At 41.4% G+C, this 21,936-nt stretch overlaps 1 protein-coding gene across 1 annotated transcript in view; it reads right to left on the reverse strand.

The window, feature by feature from the left end:
* Positions 1-221: 221 nt before the first annotated feature.
* The window catches only part of AMPH (amphiphysin), a 103,321-nt gene continuing 81,606 nt past the window's right edge, over positions 222-21,936 (reverse strand). Inside the window, exons 17-20 of the mRNA XM_074199208.1 lie at positions 9,461-9,673; positions 7,227-7,487; positions 5,768-5,869; positions 222-489 (exon numbers count right to left, since the gene is read on the reverse strand). Of these exons, the coding sequence (XP_074055309.1) occupies positions 382-489; positions 5,768-5,869; positions 7,227-7,487; positions 9,461-9,673 (684 nt within the window). The 3' untranslated portion in view covers positions 222-381. The remainder of the gene's footprint in view (positions 490-5,767; positions 5,870-7,226; positions 7,488-9,460; positions 9,674-21,936) is intronic.

Genomic DNA, 21,936 nt, shown 5'->3' on the forward strand with positions numbered 1-21,936 from the left:
TGCAGAGAAGTTAAGGTTCTGGTCTTGAGGAGGCTAATTGGGACTTTGGGGGTGGGGGAGGACCGAGTAGAGGATTCACCATAGCTCAGAGAAAGCACAAACAAACCTGTGGTCACAAACGGAAGGCCAAAGGAGGATGGCCTCCTTTGCTGCTTCAGAGGAGTTCACTTGACTTTTTAAAATTTGACTTAATTGAACTTTTTTTTCAACACATGCTCCTTGAATATGTCTCCCTGGCCTGGCCCGACCCCAGTCTGGAAAGCAAGAGCTGAGGAGCTGGCCAAGCGGGCTCCTGGGTTCCCCGTTGCTTTGGAAAGCCACTGCCCAAGCTCAGTGTAGAGCAGCTTCCCTGGCCCCACAGAGGGTGCTGGGAGAGAGGGCCTAATCCAGGCGGTGGGTGAAGTTCTCTGGGAAGAGGCCCTTGTAGCTGTCCAGGTCTCTGTACTGAAGCCAGTCGGATTCCTTCACACCTGTGAGCCAGCCCGCATCCTGGAAGGGAAAGGAAAGCTCTCAGGGTCACTGTGCTGCACATAGGTGAGGAAGAAGAAGAAGAAAATCCAGATCTAGCCATGGAAGGGACCCCAGAAACCAGTTAGCCCATCCCACCCCCTTCACTTTATTCTTAGGTAACTGTGAGTCAGAGAGATTGAGTAAGCATCAAAGGCTAGATTTGAACCCACAGGAGGAGAAGGAAGAAAAGGAGGAGGCAGGGGAAGTTCCCAGCATGTGTCCAATGGTTTTATAGTATTAGTCCTCCTCAATCCAATAATCATTTTTAAAGCTCCCTTTCTGTGCCAAAGACAGCAGAAGGTTCTGGAAATACAAAGAGAACCCAAAATGTTTCTGCTCTCCTGAAACTCAAATTCTTCTGGGGAAACCAGCTCTGATGCATGGACTGCCAGTGAGGAAGACAGTGAGACCTCAAACCACCTCATTCTGGCCTATTGGAGCTGACTAATTTATCCCAGCTGACTTGACTCATCATAAAACACTGTTTCACAAGTTGATAGGCCCTCTCATAAGACTGAGAGGTCTATCCCAAACAGACCATCTTTTATGTATTAGGAAAAAAACTCTCCAAGAGAACTGGTCTGGAACTCATGGAAGCTGAGTTCCAGTTCATGAGTTGCCTATGGGACCATCATAAAGTCACTTAATCTCACTGGGTCTCAGTTTCCTCATCTGGTAAAAAGAGCTAGTTGGGCTACATGAATTTTAAATTCCTTTGAAACTAGCTGCCCCCATATAGAAGGAAATGACCCCAACTGTTTTTTAAAAATCCAAAGATCCAACGTCTGGGGCCAAGAACTTATTTTTCATAAAAAATGGCTGGGGAAAACTGGAAAGTAGTCTGGTCTAAAAGAGGCATAGCTCTCGTACAATATCACAAGATAAGTTCAAAATGATTACATGGTTTAGACTTAAAAGTGATGCCATAAGCAAATTAGAGAAGCACAGAAAAAACAAACTGGCAGATCTATGGATAAGGGAAGAGTTTTTGACTCAATAAGAGATGAAAAGAATCAGGAGGTAAAATGGATCATTATGCTGACCTAAAATTAAAATGTTTTTGCACAAAGCCATCATAATCAAAATTAGAAGAAAAGCAGGAAATGGGGGGGCAGTAAATCCCAGCACTTTACTCAGATAAAGGTCTCATTTCTCAAACAGATAGGCAAATGAACCAATTTATATAAAAGATAAGCGTCCTTCCCAAATGAAAAATGATCAAAGTATATGAGTGGGCAATTTTCAGAAGAAATAAAAGCTATGAATAGGCATATAAAAATGCTCGACTCCCTAACATTTAGAGAGATGCCCAGTAAAACAACTTTGAGGTACCCCCTCAAACGTATCAAATTGGTTAACTTGATGGACAAGGAGAATGACAGATACTGAAGGAGACATGGGAAAATTAGAACATATGCCTTGTTCGTAGAGCTATGAAACAGATCCAACCAATCTGTAAAGCAATTTAGAACTATGTCCATCGGCAAGAATCATGGCATGGGATGACTTGCTGAATAGTAGTATTCCAGGTAGGTTTATGCCTCCTTGCATTTGATAAGGTAAAGTATCATAAAGAAAAGCTAAACATGACTTGGGTCAATGGAGAGAGTATATTGTCATCCCAATAAAGTCATTTCTCCAAGCAAAATTGGAATGGTTATTGAGGCAATGAATCATTTATCAATGTTTCCATTTATAAAATAAACCTCAAAATTCACTGCATTTCTATATAATGATAACAAAAACAAAACCCAAGAAGTAAAAAGAGAAAGGTAAATCTCATTTCAAATGACTACAAAAGGCATCAATCCACCGAAGGACACAAGAAACTGGGAGAGATTCGATTACAAAGATCTTAGTAATAAACAATTATTAACTTAAATAGCTGGAGAAATGTCCAGTATTCATGACTAAGCTTTACCAATATAATAAAAATGGAAATGTAGCCAAAGTTGCTAATACTTCTATAGTATATGAATCCTATTACTTAAGGTAAAGTAATGATAAAATCTTTTGGGAAAGCTAAAGATCTAGACTATCAAGGGCAGTGATGAAAAGAGTAAATATGAAGGGAGAATAGCACTTCCAGACCACAAACTATGTGGTGAAACAGCAGATATCAAATCCGTTTGGTCTGGGTTAAAAAACAGGAGCTAGCTCTACAGAACAGACTAGACTAGGGAGAATCAGCATGAAGGGGTGTGACAGGTGACTCTAATGGTCTCTTCAGACTCTAACCCTATAGTGGAGTATGGTCTACTGAAAATTCTCCTGGACACGGCTTCAAAGGCCTTTGGGTGCATTCTCTCCATCTGAGGCAAATCACTTTGCTTCTTTGGGCCTCCGTGTCCTGAACTTTAATATGAGGGCATTGATCTCGAGGGTTTCTGAGGTCCTTTTGGATACTAAGTCTATGAGTTTAGAACACCAGCGATCACTTCATAACAGCAGTCACAAGTCAAAATGACCACTTAGCAAATCACAGGATTTCTGAGTTGGAAGGGTTCTCTAAGCTCAGACAATCGAGCCCATATTTGAAGAGGCTCTTCTGCAGGATTCCTGAAATATTTATATTTATTCAGATAAAGGTCTCATTTCTCAAACAGATGGGCAACTGAACCAATTTATATAAAAGATAAGAGTCCTTCCCAAATGAAAAATGATCAAAGGATATGAGTGGGCAATTTTCAGAAGAAATAAAAGCTATGAATAGGCATATAAAAATGCTCGACTCCCTAACATTTAGAGAGATGCCCAGTAAAACAATGTTGAGGTACCCCTCAAATGTACCAAATTGGTTGAGGAGATTCAGTCTCCACTGCAGATTGCTGTGATGAGGCAACTCACTCCTGGAATTAGTGACAGCCCATTGTACTTCTGGACAGTCCTGAGTAGGAAACATTTCTCTTGGGTGATTTAGTCTGTGGAGGGTGAAAGCGAATCTATTAGGAGATGTTTCTCTCCTGGACAATATGGATCACTCATTAATCCTCAAAGGAAGGTGAGCCAGTTGGGGCTAGTGGGGAAGTAGATTTAATCTGAGCCTGTGCCCCATCTAGCCAGAGCACATTAGAAGTGAGGGCACACAAAGCTTCATTCATTTTCATTTCTGGAACATATAAATAGATGCCACCTAAGAGACAAGAAAAATAAGCCTTTTGATAAGTGAATTTTGAAGAAGGGAAAAGAAGAATCATGGAGATAAAAAGACTCAATAAAATAACTAATAATATTCTTGTTGATGAGAAAAACACCCTTGTGGAAATTGTTATCCATACAAAGGATAAATATGCTTCAGATAATGGAATGCATTTCGACCACTTCTCTCAAGCATATAAAAAGTTCATTTTTTTCACCAGTGCCAGTACTGAATTCAATCAATGCTCAAGGGAAACATAAAAGGAATAACAATGAAGGAAGGGGGCCGAGGTTAAGGGTTTCTCTTCAAGGACCCAAATGAGGAAAAATCAGGGCTGCTATAAATATATTTTCAATTGACTCCTACCTATAAATACTCCTGATCAGTTGAGAAAAGTTGAGAAGCATTAGCCAATATCATTTGGCCATCTGGGAAGGCCACGGGAAAGTAAAAAGGTGGCAAAGAAGTTCCTGGGTCATTTAGTACAAGTGGGCTTATGTGAATGGGTTTAATACACCATTTTTTTTAGGTTTTTGCAAGGCAAATGGAGCTAAGTGGCTTGCCCAAAGCCACACAGCTAGGTCATTATTAAGTAACTGAGGCTGGATTTGAACTCAAGTCCTCCTGACTCCAGGGTTGGTGCTCTATCCACTGTGCCACCTAGCTGCCTCTATTATTTCTTTTTAAAGTAGACAAAACCATTTTGAGAATGTACTTTCTCTGTTACCACTTTCAAGGTTGTGAGATATAGGAAGTTTTTTAATCCCTGGCACCCAGATCAGGACCTGGGACACAAATTGGGGCTTAATAAGTATTTGTTGATTGAATTCTTATCTTTGGGTGACTAATACATGGCAGAGGGCCTGTCACACAGTAGATGGATGGTCAATGGTTACTGCTGGTAGTGATCTTGGAATTCAAGAATATCAAATTTGATTTTCCTTCCATTTCTTCTCTATATTTGCCAGGAAGTGATAGGACCAGTTGCCAAGGTCTTAGGGGTCTTTTTAATGTTAAATTTTAAGGACTTTTAATCTTTTTCATCTCATCAAGGGCCTCTTTAATTCTTCTTCACTTTCTGCCATCAGAGTGGTATTTTCTGCAAACCTGAGATTCTTCTTCCAGCCTTCCCTTAATTCTGGCAAGCTTATGCATTTAAAAAGTTGAGGTCTGTCATACAGGTTGGAGAAAAAATCAGTTTAAAGAGGAAGCAAAGGGAGCTTCTACTAAGAAGCGCAATTTCTTTCTTTTTTTTTTTACAAGGCAATGGGGTTAAGTGACTTGCCCAAGATCACACAGCTGGGTAATTAGTAAGTGTCTGAGGCCAGTTTTGAACTCAGGTCCTCCTGACTCCAGAGCCGGTGCTCAATCCACTGCCCCACCTAGTCACCCCTAAGAAACACAATTTCTAAGAGAAAATTGGAGACCATGAAAGAGAACTATGTCTGCAATTCGAGATCTGTGTTCAAATCCAAATCACTTATTAACCAGATGATCTGAGCCAAATTGCTTCCTTGGTTGGGATCTCAGTTTCCTCAACTTTAATATGAGGGATTTGGTCCAGATGGTCTCCGAGGTCCCTTTGAATTCTGTCTATGAATTTAGGAAGCCCAGGGGTTACTTAATGCAACAAACACAAGTCAAAATGGTTACTTAGCAAATCCCAAGACTTCTGAACTGGAAGGGTTGTCTCAGGTCAGACAATCTAACCCATATCTGAGCAGGCTCCTCTGCAGAGTTCCTGAAATGTGGTCATAGTGGAAGACTCTTATGATGAGGCCACTCACATGAGCAAAACCAGGCCAGTCTACATCTGGACAGTCTTAATCAATAGGAAGGTTTTTCTTGTGGAGGAAGTTGGAGCCCAGTTTTCTCTCATGCCTACCCATTGCCCCCACTTTTAAGCCTAGCAAATGCTTATCTTCTTAGAACACCATTGAGAGGGACTTTCTGAGGCCTCTCATTCAGTTCAACTCAATGGCTTTACAGAGGACAGAAGGATGAACAAAGGGAGACATCTAGATCCTCCATGAATATATTCAGGGATGAAAAAAGGCAGAATAGGAGGAAGATTGAAAACTGAATAAATGTGCCATGATTTCTAGTCCCGGGCTTTACCTGTTCAGCCTCTGCTTCTGCTGGGATCACCAGGACCACATCCCCCCGCTTCAGGTTAAGCTCATCAGAATTAGCTGCCTCGAAATCATGGAGGGTTTCCACCTGGAAACACAAGATGAACGATCATCAGACCATCTCAGAAAGAGGGACTTTAAAGTAAGCCCAAATCCCCCTGAGTCTAATTTCAGGTTTGAGAAATCCACAGTTCAGCCTGGTCCACAGGTTAGGGCCAGGAAGACTTGGTCATCAATCCAGCCTCAAACAGTTGCTGTGTGATTGGCTCTGGGCAAATCACTGAGCCTCAGTTTCTTCATGTGTAAAATGGTTAGAGTAATACCTATAGTGCCTTCTTGACTGGGTGTCTGTAAAGCAGGTAGCTTTCAGAGTGCTATTTAGAACAAACAAAAACAAGATTGAAGACCATCCACAGCAAAATGAAGCTCATAAGAGTAGAGAGATAACAAAAGGGTGTGTCGGCTATCTAAAGGTCATTTCAGCTTCATGCACTTCATCATTAGCATCACATTCCAGCAACTTACAACCCAAACTATCATTTTGGGACAGTAGCTTACATTAAGTATTCCAAGATGCTTCACCTTCATGCATGAGATTATAAACTGCATGAGGGCAGGGACTTGGACTTAACTACATTTTCCTTCAACCCTAGTTCATGATAAGTATTTGTAAAATACTGATTTGTAAAATAAACATCAACTCACTTTTGAGAATTGGACACCCTGCATTTGAACTCTGTTTCTGCTTTGTGGTCTTTGCAAGATAATTCCCAGGCCATAGCCAATTGTTTTATGTGTAAAATGAAAGGGGTCCACTGGCTTGGGCAACTAGGCGATGTAATAGAGAGATCACTGGGTTTGGAATCAAAAAGATGGAAATCAAATCCTGCCTCCAACTACCAATTAGCTCTGTGACTCTGGGCAAGTCCTTTGACTACTTTCAGCCTCAGTCTTCTCATCTTTAAAATGAGAAAGTTAAACCAATGGATTCTAAGGTCCCTTCAGTATAGATCTCAAGAGTCTTTGAATTCATTCATTCATTCATTCATTCATTCATCCATTCTATTAGGTATTGTGCATTCAGAAAGGCCCTAACCTCAAGAAACTCACATTCTATTGGTAGAAATAACATATAAAGAAATGTATAGATATAAAATATATAGGAAGAAGACTTCAATTAATTTTGGACACCATAGGAGATAGATGTGGTAAATGAAGAGATCAGGAAAAGGGGGTAGCTTAATCCTCTTTATCTTGAGGGAAGTTAGGGATTTTAAGAGATAGAGGAGGCAAGGAGGGAGGGAACTCAAGGCCTGAGGGCCATTCATGTCACTTCTGAGCCAAGATGGGTGGGAGCAGGTGCTAAGCACAGGGGTGATGCTCCTTAGATAAGGACAATGAAGGACCACTCAGAATGGTTATACAATGGGAGGTGACCATCCCACCTTATAGAGGAAGCCTGGAGGGAATGGTGCAGCCTCACTGCTGGTTTGGAGGGGAGAGGCCCCACCAGGAGCTGCAGACTGAGCTTCCTCCAGTGTCTTCTGGTCACTGACCAGTACCGAGGTCTCACTGGAATCACCTTGGCCAGAAATGTCTTCTCTTGTCTCTTTGACCTCTCCGGCAATACTGAGCTCAGTTTCCTGCTCATCCTCCCCTTCATGGTTGGATGCTGGCTCAATGACAACTGAAGGGATGATTTTCTCCTGAAGAAGAAAATAATACTTAGAAACTCCCAAATCTGTCATTTAACTAGAAGAGAATCAGTTCAAAAACCATTTATAACAGAATCTTCAGGATTCAAGGAGAGAAGCCTTAGTGGGCACCGATTTTACTTTTACCTTGAGCAAGAGTTTCCTCTTCAGTATCCCCAAAGGGGGTATTCACCTAAGACCTCCAGGGAGGGTGAACCACATGCTCCAGAGAAGGCCTGTTCCACTCAGGGAGAGTCGTGCTCACCGGGTTTATTTTCTTTTTCACAGAATTGAAATCAACCTCTACAACTTCTAGTTCTGGCCTAAAGAGAACATGTCTAATCCCCTTATCAACTAATAGATTCTCAAATACTAAAAATGAGTTGTGGCAGCCAACATGCCTCCCTTCTCTTCTGAAGAAAGAAAAGATTTGGTTTAGATCAAAGGTGAGTAAAGGTAGAGCTTGCTTCCTTCCTTCCTTCCTCCCTCCCTCCCTCCCTTCCTTCCTTCCTTCCTTCCTTCCTTCCTTCCTTCCTTCCTTCCTCCCTTTCTTCTTTCCTTCCTTCTTTCCTTCTTCCTTTTCTTCCCTCCTCCTTCCCTCTTTTTCTTCTCTTCTTCCTTCCTTTCCTTCTCTTCCTTCCTTCCCTCCTCCCCTCCCTCCCTCCCTCCCTCCTTCCTTCCTTCCCTCCTTCCCTCTTGCCTTCCTTTCTGCCTTTAGTCTTTCCTTTCTTTCTCTGAATTCCTAGAGAAGAGAGGCAGTGTGATCTCTCAGACAGGAAGAGCGGTTTCAGAGACAGGAAGGCTTAGGTCAAAATTCTCTCTCTGCTACATACTGATTTAGCTCTCTCATTGAGGATGATGCCCTTATGTCCAGTCTGAATTGTCCTCTTTGTACTTTTAAACTCATTGTTCCTCCTTTTGCCTTGTGGTTCAAGACAGAACAGGATCCCCCTTCCATAGCAGCCTTTAAGAAACTGTGACATCTATAACATCCTTCTCTCCTCCCCTTCCCCTTCTTTTTTCCACACTAAGGATCCTCAGGCCCTCTCAACAATCCTCAGGTGACATGGGCTCCAGACCCATGTCATCCTGGTGGTCCTTTTCTGGATACTTTCACTTACTGACATCCTTCTTTAGTCATGATCCTCAGAACTGACCACAATAGGCTAGAAGAGGACAGATCAGGGAAGAGTTCAGTGAGAATCTCACCACCTTCTTATTAGCAGTATTTATCCATCTAAAGGCAGCCTGAAATTTCCTTAACTTTATTTTTTTTGACTCACAAACAATACTGTTTGGTGTGAACTTAATGAACTTGGGTCTACTAAAACCCCCAGCTCTTCTTCAGAACAACTGTAGTATTTCATGTTTCTCTCATATTAGATTTGTGAAATTGATTTTTTGGGGGGGTTTCTAAGTGCGCAACTTTTCAATGGTGTCTCTTGGTTTTCAGGGCCATTGCCTTGGCCCAATGCTCAGCAAAATAATAGTCACGGATCAAATCTGATTTGCTGTTTCTTTTTTCCTTCTTTCAATCCTTAAGCTATAATGGTTTTTACATTTTAAAATACAATACTTTAAAAAAATTAAACAAAACAGACAGCAGGCTAAAATTGGTCATAGATCAATTGTTGATCCTCGCTCTAGCCTGTTAAGATAATTTTGGATCTTGACTCTGTCATGCACTGTGTTTGTTAAGCCTCTCAGTTTTGTGTCGGCTGAAAATTTGGAGAGTATTCCATCTATGGCTTCATCCACATCATGGGGAAAATGTTAAGTGGCACAGGGTCAAGTCAGGGCTAGGGTAAGACACCACCAGGCTGACAGCAGATCATTAGCAGCCCCTCTTTGAGCCTGGCCCTTCAGGCAATGTATTCTGGGATGGAGACACAGAAATTCAGCAACCACAGGTGTTCTTATCATTGTCCAACACACACCACTCTATCTGACCTCCAGGGCTGCCATTTTTCCACCAGGGCTTTTACCTGGATCCCGGCTGCTTCTATTTCTTCTGTCCCAGCTCTATCACCCTCTGTGGCCTCCCTGGTCTCTGTAACAGCTTGGGTCTCAGCAAGACTTGCTCCTTCACCCAAGGAGAGAGCTTCACCTTCTGTGACAGCCTCTGGGGCTCCCTCGGCAGCCTCCACTGGGGCTCCAGTAGCTGCAGGGACTGTGGCAGCATCCTCTACTGTTGCCACCTACAAATAGGAAGATGATCAAAGAGGTCACATTTTAATGGATACAAATTCAAATTTGGGTAAAAATTTGTTTCCTATTTTATATTCTACTTCTTCCAAGAATGCTGGGACACTGAAATTCACTGGCCCCCAGGGTCCAGCTGAGCACTGAAGGATTCTACATTAAAATAAGGACTAGGCAAAGCTGGAACTAGCAATGACACAGTAGAGATACCACCAGGCCTGGAATGAGGAAGACTCAAGTTCTTGAGTTCGTATCTGGACTCAACTTATTGGCAGTGTGACCCTGGGGCAAGTCATTTACTCCTTAATTTTCTTCTTTGTAAAAGCCAGAAAAGGAAATGGCAAACTACTTCAGTATATTTGCCAAGAGAATTCCAAATAAGGCCAAGAAAAGTTGGATGAAACAACTTCCACAATCAGGGCATGTTCCCAGGTGGAATTTAAATTTCTTAATCACAGCAGGTGTCTAAGTCAAGGCTACCACCATGGGGGGATTAGCTGGGGGATGAGCTGGAAGTGAGCACCTTGGATGGTACTATTTGTGTTCTCTTAATTTACTGCCACAAGCAAAGGTCCAGAGGTCTTCCCTTGTTATAGGTTTGAAACTAGGCCCTTTATGCACTCTTAAATCAACTCAAAAACAACTTTGATGTGAAATTGTCTTCCTTCATGCTTGACAAAGTGAATGGTATATGGTACTACTTTAATAAATGTTCATTGAATGAGTGAATGGAGAATTAAATAAAATATTTATATAATTGATATATTTATGTGATATGTTTAATATACTCTGAAAAATTAAACTATCCTCCTCCTCCTCCTCCTCCTCCTCCTCCTCCTCCTTGTCATCATGTCTGGCACTCCCAGGTAATCAGTAACATTTATCACCAAGAATACTCAATTTCACATTCTCTCGAAGGCTTAAAAGGAAGATGTCTTTGAGTTCCCAAGAACTGCACTATTAGTTATTAAACCTCCATACAATTAAAGTTTCACCAGTGAAAAGACCCAATTAGAGGCAAGGGTATTGGTCTCTTTTTTTTTTTTATTTTTGCAAGGCAAATGGGGTTAAGTGGCTTGCCCAAGGCCACACAGATAGGTAATTATTAAGTGTCTGAGACTGGATTTGAACTCACATCCTCCTGACTCCAGGGCCCTTGCTCTATCCACTGCACCACCTAGCCACCCCTATTGGTCTCTTAATGAACAAAAACAACAAAGAAGAAACAGGAGAATTGGCTTTGTAATTCATGTTGTTGAGTGTGTTCACTCATTATAGTAAGACAAGGGAAGCTAGAGGGATAGAGCACTGGCCTTGGAGGCAGGAGGACAGAAGTTCAAATCTAGCCTCAGACTCTTGACACGAACTAGCCATATGACCCTGGACAAGTCACTTCACCCTGACTGCCTCACATTAAGGGCCACCTCCAGCTGTCCTAATCCATATCTGGTCACTGGACCCAGATGGCTCTGGAGGAGAAAGTGAGCCCCCACTCACTCAAACTTAATTCATGTAGTGGTCATGGCATCACCTTCCTGATACCATGGTCTTCAAGAATGAAGGACAAACATCATAGCTAGACACTTTTATTTAGAAGGAATCTCGAAAGAGGAGAGGTTGTGGAGAGAAAAAATTTTTGAATTATCTGAGAGTTTATTCTTTTAAACTTTTTGGACATTAGATTTCTTTGAAATAACTTGTTTGTGCTGAAGAGGCTTTTGGGAAAAATGGGTGAAGCATGGTACATGTTGATGGAACTTGGAACTGATCTTATTTTTCTGGGAACAAAATTGAAATTGTGTGAAAAAAAGTCACTAAACTGTTACTCCCCTTTAACTCAAATGTCTCACTTCTAAGCATATACCTCCCAAAGAGGTCAAAGATAGAAAACCCTGTAGATTCCAGAATATTCACAGAAGCATTTTTGTAAATAGAAAAATTGGATAAAAAGGCATTGATCATTAATTGGGGACTGGTTGAACAAACCGTTATATGAATGTTCCATTACATGAATGCAATGGAATAGGATAAATCCAAGGAAATAAATACAAAGAATTCAGAGAATCAAAGACACATAGGAACTGATGCAGAGTGAAGAAAGAAGCAGAACAAAAGATACAATGACCACAAAAATGTAAACAAGCCCCATGCTGGAAGGCAGCCGCTATCCGACAAGGTGTCATGACCCTATCGACCCAGGAGAACAAATCATGGAATACCTGTTCCATCTTTTAGGGGAAAGATACAGGAGAGATGTTGCCATATATCCCCTGGGAGATAAGATTACTAAAATATCTGGATTTAATTCTTTTCTGTTTCAGGAAATGGTTCCATGGGGGTGTTTTCACATATTGGCAGGGTTATAACAGAAAAAAAAATTCATTATAACTTTAAAAAGTAAATTAACTCTTTTAACTTGGGAAATATATTATTTGAAATACTCCTCCTCCTCTTGTTTTTGGTTGGTGAAGAATTTTTATCATATTCTTCTATTTCCATTATGGTCTGCTGGAATGTGACCCTGCACTAAACACTGGCCCCTGAACTGGACAGCACCTGCCGGTCACACTTTCTTGTCTTTTTTTAAAGACTAGATCTCCTCATCCTATGATCCTCGTTTCTCATCTGGATGGGTTCACCCCTCCTTTTTAGGCAACACCCTCCCAAAAACTCTTTTACTACTTGCTTTTAATTATTGTCATTCAAGAAATCAACTTTTTTTTAGCGTTGTGTATAAAGTAGGAGCAAATTGACTCTGGTTCACTGAGGACCTCCTAGCCTTCTTTTGAGTAAAGCTTCCAAAAGCTTCCATTTCTTGGATGAGATGTAACTTGATAGCTTGTGGGTCTTTTTTATTTATTCCCTGAATTCTAGGTAATTAATAATATTACTATATAATTTCAATAACTAATTGATATGCTTAATATATTTAATTAATTTTTAGTGTGAAATATATAAATAAATTATTCTATAACATTAATATAATATTCCAAGGTATGGAAATACTTTACCCACACTGCCCCTGATTGATAGGTTCTATAGGTATTTTTATCCTCCTGTTACAGATGAAGAAACTGAGGCTCAGCAAAATTACAGGATGTATCCATCATCACAAAGATAGTAAGTGCCAGAAGGAGTATTTGAACCCAGGTCTTTCTGATTATAAATTCATCCCTTTCCTATTGATGGTCTTTTCTCTCAATCTGGTAGTACCAAGAATATTTGTTCTAATGAGTAGATTTTCCCAAACCCTTGATCTTACTAAGCAACAGGGTCCAGGGATGGCCTGGCTGCCCTATGGCCCAGTTCACTGGCCAGAGCTGAAATTTTAAGGAAGAAGACTCACTCACCACTCAGTTCATTGTTCATCACTCAAGTGATCATCTTTTTTTTGTTAGAAATAGAGGTCAATGGTCATTTGGATGGTTCACAGAACGGCCAGGTTCAATTACACTCTGATTGGCACAGGAACTTTGATCCTTTCTGTTTCTGACCTGGGTCTTCTTGCTTCTCTGTAAGCAATTTAGTGTGGACCCCTGAGAGGCTTAGCCTCCTGAAACCAAGGCCAACTGAGCTCTAGAGATCTGCTGGCCTAAGTCTGTCCCATGGGCAGGAGATACCATGTCCTGGGTTGCTCCTTTAGGTTTTTGCAAGGCAATGGGGTTAAGTGCCTTGGCCAAGGCCACACAGCTAGGTCATTATTAAGTGTCTGAGGCTGGATTTGGACCCAGGTCCTCCTGACTCCAGGGCTGGTGCTCTATCCACTGCACCACCTAGTTGCCTCTGCTCCTATGATTTCAATGAACCAGGGAACTCCTGTTAAGAAAACTCTCTCTAACAACACAGATTGCCACCTCCTTGGGATCTTAGAAGCTGAGAATCTCCTAGGATTTTGAGATGAAGGGTCCAGGGTCCCACAGCCAGGATGGGTCTTGCTGAGTCTAACCCCGGGGCTTCCAGCCCCCTAGATCTGAAACCCGATACTTACCCCAAATAAAGAAAATGGATCTCATGAGAGAAGCCCTGGCCTTGGGACTGAGTACCTGGCTTTGCGTCCCTTCGCCGATCTGGGGTGCCTCAGTATCTTTTCCCATAAAATGAAGTCAGCTAGTCTAGTGCATTTCCCCATTGCCCTCTCCTGCCTTGGGCTCCAGGTCACAGACACCCCAAACCTGGCTGCTTCTGAGCCTGCTGTTATGAAGTCATGAGGCCAGCAGAGGGAGTCCAAGTCACAGAATTTGGGGCTCTTGCTGGGGTCTGGGAAGCAAGGATGGTCCAAGAAAAAGGATGGAGCACCAGCAAAAGGCTGTGGGGGAAGAGGGGCTCAAACACCAATATTCTGGGCAAGGCAAAAACAAAAGGCGATTTTCATGTTCTGACAAGTTGCCTTAGCAATCTTTTCCTATTTGCCCAGAGGTTGCCGCTCCTTTAGGGTTCTGACAGTTTCTTTGGGCTAGCTCCTGTATGTGGCAGGCCGTGTGGCCCAAGGGTTAGAGAGCTGGGCTTGGGGACAGGGAGCTGTGGGCTTAAGTCTTGCCCCCTATGAATGCATGGCCTGGGGAAGTCACAACCTCTGGGTTGCTGACTCAATTGTTTGCCTTGTGCATGGAAGCTAAGAAGAAAATGCATTTATTATAGTCTTGATTTTTGTCAAAAGGACAGAAGGGAAATGTGAACAATGTTTCTTGGACCATGCTTCATCTGGAGATAAATGATGATAACATCAGGTTACATTGATTTAGTGAAAATGAGAATATACATTCATAATTAAAACACACACACACACACACACACACAGAGTCAGACCCCTATAATATACGTTTGACTTAGAAAGTTCTGGGTTAAAATTCCTCCCAATCCTGACCAGAGGTATAACCATTAGCAGGTCATTTATGAAACTCAGTCTCCTCAACTGTAAAATGAGAACAGTGCCAGTAGCAACAGTATACAGGGGTATTATGAGGTGAAAATAAGAGTCCTATCAAATGCCTCATGAACTCTAAGAATATGATACAATCATAATGATCATTTCTTCAATAGAAAAAAGACATTGAAGGAGTTTATCAACATTTTTTTGGACAAAGAAGCTAATGGCAGAATATTAGATCTAAAAGCAGAAGTCCACTTGATAAGACCAGTGCACTCATAGTTAGGATCAACTCAAAAGGACCTTTGAGGTCATCTAGGTCAGGGTCTTCATTTTGTTGTTATTTAGGCAGGTTAGATTCTCCCAAGCTGGGGTTATCTTGGCAATGATACTGGAGTGGTTGACCATTTCCTTCTCCAGCTCATTTTATAGATGAGGAAACTGAGGCAAACAGAGTAAAGTTGATCAGGGTCACACGGGTATTAAGTGTCTGAGGCCAAATTTGAACCCAGGTCTTCCTGATTCCAGGCCTGATGTTCTTTGCATTATGGTGCCACCTAGCTGCCCCCCTCAACCCCTCATTTTATAGATAAGGAAACAGGCTTAGATAGGTTAAGTCATTTGTTCAAGGTCATGCAATGGGTGACTTTATCTCATAGATAACACCACAAAGAGTTTCACAGAATCTTTTAAGACTGATCAGTAAAGTAAGACTACCAAATATCATCATCATTATTATTTTACATTCTGGGTCTTGCTATTGCAGGAGATAATCCTAATTACAATATTACTTATTACTTATTTCACAGAGCAGATAAATAAATCTGCTGAACACACTTCAGTCTTTGGGAAGTCACATCACCTGATTTTTCTTTTTAGGTTAAATAAACACTTTTTTTTAAACATCTCCAATCTTTAATTGAGCTGTACTGGACTCTGAGAGATTTGGGAATTCCAGAATTAAGGAGATTCTGAAATGGGTCCACACTGGCTACAGAGGGTGTCTCTCTGGAAGACCCTGAAGTGCTCAAAAACTCATCCAACCCACCCCTTAGAGGATTACATATTAATCTTGTGATAATTCCCAGAGCTCTCCCTCTCTTGAGGTTGACACTCCAGTAAGAAATCTCTCTGATGGCTCTCTAGGTAAGGCAGTCGCCTCTCTCTTCCCAATAGTGATGGAAACATGGAAAGAAAATTTGAGACAATGGCATTCACCAGTGGGGTCCTTAAAGCAGCTGAAACATTCATTAGCAAAACTTAATGAAGACAGGAGAAAACGGGTAGGTGTGAAAATGGATGAGAAGAAACTCAGTTACAAGGAAGAATGGGAAAGCAAATCAGCCTTGCTCACTGGTTGTGTTGGAAAAGCACAATGGCAATGACCAAGATGCCCAATTATGAGCAGTTATAGGCTTCAGGGGCTTTTCCCATCTCAAGATTTCACTTTTATTGCTGCTGTGTGCCGATAAGACTAGTTCTCAATGAGCCTTTGGGACTGCTCCTGGGTCACTTCCTTCTCCTTCCCATTCTAATTGAGTTGATATCTTTCTTTTATTTTTTAAAGTTTAAGATAATTTTCTGAAAATGCTTTGGGGGCATATTCCAAATGATAAATAAAGGCAATGAGAATATCAATCATTGTGAATGAAATTTCAACCAATCATTGTGAATGGGATTCCAGCCAGAGGGAGCTATATTGTTCTTAGTGTCTAAGGGATTTCATTTTTCTTCCTAATGAGCTGCAGGGACTGGCGATAGCCTTGGATGAAATATACCACCGGCCCCATCCTACCTACCCAGCTTTCTCTCCTTTGGGTCTTCTGTGGTCTAGCCAACCCGGCCTTTTGGCTATTTCTCACACACAACGCTCCACCCATTTGCCTTGGTGTGGGCTGAACACTGGCCTTAAAATGCACTTCTTCTCACCTCTGCTCCATAGAATTTATCACTGATTCGACTGTCATTTTCAAAGGAAGCCTGTTCTAATCCTCAGTTACCTAGAACGTGTCAGATACATAGCATTTCATAAAGGCTTCTCAATTAATTTATTGATAGACTTCCTATCAAGGATCTGTGCCCTTATAGAAGTGGGAGTGTCTTCTGGGACAGATAGACACCCCTCTGCCCTTCAGTACTCAGACTAAAGGAGGGACCATCTCAATTCCTAAACCAGACTAGTTAATTCAAATTACAGACATGCTGGTTGTCCCAGAAGTCGAACCTTTTGGATGATGGAATGTGAGAGTGGAAGGAGGCCTTGGAGATCATTTAGCCCAACTCCTTCTTTTTGCAGGTGGGGAAATAAAGGCAATATTCCATAATGGCAGGAAAGCTGACTGAAGAGCCCAGAGGCTTGGGTTCCAGTTGTGTCTTGGATGATGGAATGTGAGAGTGGAAGGAGGCCTTGGGGATCATTTAGCCCAACCCCCTCATTTTGCAGATGGGGAAATGAAGGCACTATTCAATAATGCAGGAAAGCTGAACGAAGAGTTCCAGTTGTGTCTGACACCTCAGAGAATGGCCTCCCTTCCCGGTGTGAGCTTAGGACATTGCCTGTTATTGGTAGAAGGGGACTTGTTAATTAAAATTATTATTCCTGTCTGGGGGAAGAAAAAAGTTTGACTCCTTTTCCTACTCTGGAGCCACTTATACTGCAAAATGAAAGTATACATTTGCAGTTTAAAAAGATACAAATATAGTTCATAAATATTATGGTGGATATGCATGTGTCTATAAAACCTAGGTTTCTCAGCAACTTTATAGACGTGTGCATAGGTGTGGGCACTGGAAATAGAGACTGGAAGGCTTTGATTTAAATCCTGCCCCTAATATTTACCAGCTAGGTGATAAGGGCCAAGTTACTTCACCCAAGTCCCCATAAATTGAGGACAAAAGTAAGAGCTGTATCTACCTCATAGGACTGTCCTGGAGATCAGATGAGATGATAGATGCCAAGAATTTTGTCAACTTTAGGGTGCTTGTTAAGGATATTGTTTTATGGAATGGTCCCAACAGCTCTGAAAGAGGTTTAGTTACTACTTGAGAGATAGCCTGCTATTATGGTAATCAATCCCACTTCTCACACAGCTACCTATGCAACCCTGGGCAAGTCAGAAACCCTCTCTAGCCTTAGTTTCCTGATTTGCAAAATGCAACTTTTTCTATCTATACTACTCACTTTTAGGGATTAAACCAAGATTCCAGATGTCATGTGGTACTGACCCAAGCCCAACTCTATTATTGCTACAGTCTCTTCATTTCTATGTAGAAACAGAGAACCTGGGCCCCTTTCTCAATATCTTAGCACTAGCAGGTGGTACGGTTGGGACTCATGCCTTGGCATCCTGTTTTCATATCCAAAGTTCTTCTCCTATCATAGATCTAATCTGAGGTTCCCTCCAAAGCCTGCCAGTTCCAGTGGGTCCAGTGGGCCCTACAGAACCAGTCCATTGACAAGCAGTTATTCATTGCCACTTGTGTGCCACCAGAAAACAAGATTCAGGTCAGTATAGTGTGAAAGTTCTGGGCATTGCCAGGGTGATCCAGTGATTTTTTTCAGGCCCTAAATAGAAGTGGCCAATAGGCCAACAGCACGGGGTGTAGTAAAAGGTCAAGAAGGATATTAGTATTTGCTTCTTCATGTGGTCTAGACTTAAAATGCTAGAGATCAAAGCTCTCCTTCTGGGTAATTCATCGAGGTAAATTCTGTTCTGGAACCCATTGCATCTTTCGGAAGAGGATCCCTTCTCACTTCACTGGATCCTCCAATTCCCCCCACTCCTAGAAGTATTTTGAGTTTCTTTCCTAATAAAGAATACTGGGAATATTTGAATTTCACAGCCAATTCTCTTTCCTTTTCAATCTTCTGGGGTTCCATCATAAATTCTGTGTTTATTCAACTCTATTGAGGGCAGCACTGTTGCCATAGCAACTCCTAACAGCTCCATCCAAAAATGACAATGTTTTAGAATCACCTTTGCCGAAATGGATGGATTCTTCTGTAGATATGACAAAGCACAACACCCAGAAGAATATCCAGAAAAGACAGGGAGGGTCTGCTGAGAAATCACAGAACACAGTGGGCAAATGGAAGCTCCCAAGGTGCTGAGGGAAGGAGAGGGAGAAGCTGCAGTAGAAGGGTTTGGGATTCAATGTGTTCACCCACTCCTATCCAAGAACATCTGCAGGCAAAAAGAAGACTCCAGGGAGAGGTGGTCCTTGATTTCCCACCCAGTTCTCTCCCCTAAACTGCCAGTGTCAGCCCCTCCCTGAGAACAGTCACTTTGACCATTGCTTATGTGTCCTGGTGTCTACCACAATGCTTCATAGATATTTGTTAGGACAGCTAGTTAATTGAAAATCCCTAGGTATTTAGAAAACGTTTCTGTTCTGTGTGCTGGACTAGAGGAAGGTCAAAAGATGGGTAAGACATGGTCACGCCCCGCAACGACTTGCACTCTGACTGTCTAGTGTCATGGAAACAAATGGATTTTGTTCAGTAAAAGGACCAAAGCCTTACTAAACCCTATCTCCAGAAACCCAAAGAAAGCTCAATGTCTAGTGCTCCAGTTCCCAAAAGCAAACTAATTTATGGAGGACTCAGAACTCTTTGATTAACTATCTAAGATGGAGAACTGGACCCTGGAGAGAGAGCTAATGTGGTAGATGAAAGGTTTCACAAGTATCTCAATAAACTTCAACACTGCCTTGAACCCAAGAAGGAAAAAGAAATGAGGGATAAATATTTGAATCTTAAAGTTGAGTCCCAAATTCAGAGGCCTCAGTACAGAGCAGGAGGGGGGATGTATGGTTTGATTAAAAAAACACTTGGGGTTTCAGTGGACTAAAAAAATCAACCTGAGTCATCAGTGTGATCATCAGTGTGATTTAGGAGGCAAGGAAACTAAAGTGTCTTTGGCTTTGTTCATGGCAACCTGGTGCCCAAGACAAGGTGCTTATGATGGTGCCTCCATCGTTTGCCCTAGGCAGAGCTCACCTGGGAATTTGTATTCAATCCTCTGGCGCCCTTTAAGAAGAGCACTGACAAGTTGAGGTAGGTCCAAAGTCAGTTGATTAGGATGGTTAGGATGCTTGAAAATCAAAACACAGAAGGTAGGTTGGGGGAAACGGTTGCTTCTTTTGACGCAGCTGCTCTGTCTGCCTGTGTCTAACTGTTTTTATTAGGAGACAAAGAATGGGGGGGGGGGCTACAGAAAATCAGATGACAACTCTTACTGGGAAATTGTTTCAAGTTTTGTTTTCTTAAAATATTGTCTAAATCCTGGACTTTTCAGGTAAAACTAATTTACTAAAATGAAATGGAAGCCACATTATGGATGATCAATTCATTTTGGCAAAGGGTGAAGTGTTTTAAAAATGAATGTGTGTAATTTGTTTGTTTTATTTTTCTATTATTTCTTATGAATCTTCGGACTTTTCCACTGAAATAAATATTATAACGATCCACCCCCTTTAGAGAAGATTAGTTTCCCCTCCAGGGCCAGATTTTACCAGTGGATCTATACCATGAATTATTAAAAGCCACATTGTTTGTTTTTCATTTCCCACAGGCCTTCTCTTATGCAAATAAGTAAAGACAATGTTCCTGGTGCAAGAAAGGAAATTAAATCAAAGAAGCCAATGGAGAACCTGCCTGGCCTTCACATCAGTCCCTGCACTCTCTATGGACTCCTGTTTTATTCTCTTCCTTTCTTTCACAATTGCATTTGTCGGCCCTTTTCATAACAACATTCCAATTTTGGCTTCATTCTTTTAGAAAATAATCTTCAATAACTTTGCAGTGACTCTTAGGAGCTAAGGATGTTTTCAGGAAGGGGGCAGGTCAGCCCTGCAAGTGATTGATGACAGCTGTGGCATTGGGTAATCAGTGCTTCAAAGACAAAAGGAATTTGTCTAGTTTCTCTCCTAAATAGCTCAGTGTTGGCTTGGGAATGCATTTTTCTTGTAAGGAAAGCATCCCAAGGTGTTTTTCTCAGATACCTTGACCAGAAATCAGATACAAAGTCCATACCTCTGTGGTGGAGGATGGTATCCTCAGTGCTTGGCACATTTTTTTTGTTTAATTATTTCAGTTGTGTCCAACTCATCATGATCCCATTTGGAATTTTCTTGGCAAAGATAATGAGGTGATTTTCTTCTCCACCTCATTTTTTAGATGAGAAAACAGGTTGATGGGTTAATTGTCTTGCCCAACGGTTCATAGCTAGAAAATGTCTGAGGTCAAATTTGAACTTAGGTCTTCCTGACTATCCATTGCAGTGCCACCTAGCTGCCCTTACACATTATTTGTCCTTAATGATGACTTGTTGATTGATTGAATGAAATAAAATAGGATTTAATTCATTTGACCTAGATTTGAATACTGCTCTTTTCCATGGATTATCTCTATGACCTTGAATATCACTTTCCCTCTTTTGAGCCTCAGTTTCCTCATCTGTTAAATGAAGGAGCTGGACTAGATGGTTTTATAGATAAGATCTATTCTATGAGTCTGTGATCTTATGGATATAGAATGAACTAGACAAAATGACCTTTCATCTTTAATCTTAAGTAGCCACCCTTATCCTAAGTAGCATTTGAGATTCTTAAGTGGAAAAGAATGCGCTACTATGCTTTCATGAAGGATAGACTCAGGGAAGGGACTGATTTGAAGGGACTGATACTTTAGTAACCTGGATATTTGTCAAATAAAAAGACCTAACATGTGATGAAATTGAGTTTGGCACGATGAACACATCTTCCTAACATTCCAGCTCCTATTTCTAGACTGTGTGAGGAAGGAGAGAGAGAGCAAAAGAAAAAGCAGTTTAACTTCCACAAATTGCAAAGACTCAAAAGGAAAATAAAACCTGAATATTTCTCCTTGGTCAGTAGGTTATCATCTTTCACTCATCTCTGGGGCATCAGAAGCAGGCGGTGTTGCCACTGCAAGGCTCATGCCAATTGGCAGGAGTCCTTATCACGGGGTTGTAGAGGAGAAATCTCTTTTAAACAAGACATGGAAGTGATATGAACAAGAAAGAACACCACCACAACTGTAAGTTTTATAATTATGAAAATCAAGCTTGTGCCAAAAGAAGAGAGGGGAAAATACGCCTCCCTCCTTACTTTGCAGAGGTGGGAGACTATGGTTAAGAAACATCCACTGTCAGACTTGGTTGGTGTGATGCTTTTTTTGATTGAATTGTTCCCTTCTCCCTCACTTTCTTTTTAAATTTATTTTTTACAAGGTAGGACTAATTGAGGTGGGGGGAAGAGAAATATTTAGAAATGAAAATTATGTAAAATTCAGCCTTATCAATAAACACAGTAGTAAAAAGAAATTATCATGTAACCAGTTCGATGGGGCTAATTTCCCCCTGCCATAAA

This window comes from Macrotis lagotis, chromosome 8, assembly GCF_037893015.1.
Source record: "Macrotis lagotis isolate mMagLag1 chromosome 8, bilby.v1.9.chrom.fasta, whole genome shotgun sequence".
Taxonomy (NCBI): domain Eukaryota; kingdom Metazoa; phylum Chordata; class Mammalia; order Peramelemorphia; family Peramelidae; genus Macrotis; species Macrotis lagotis.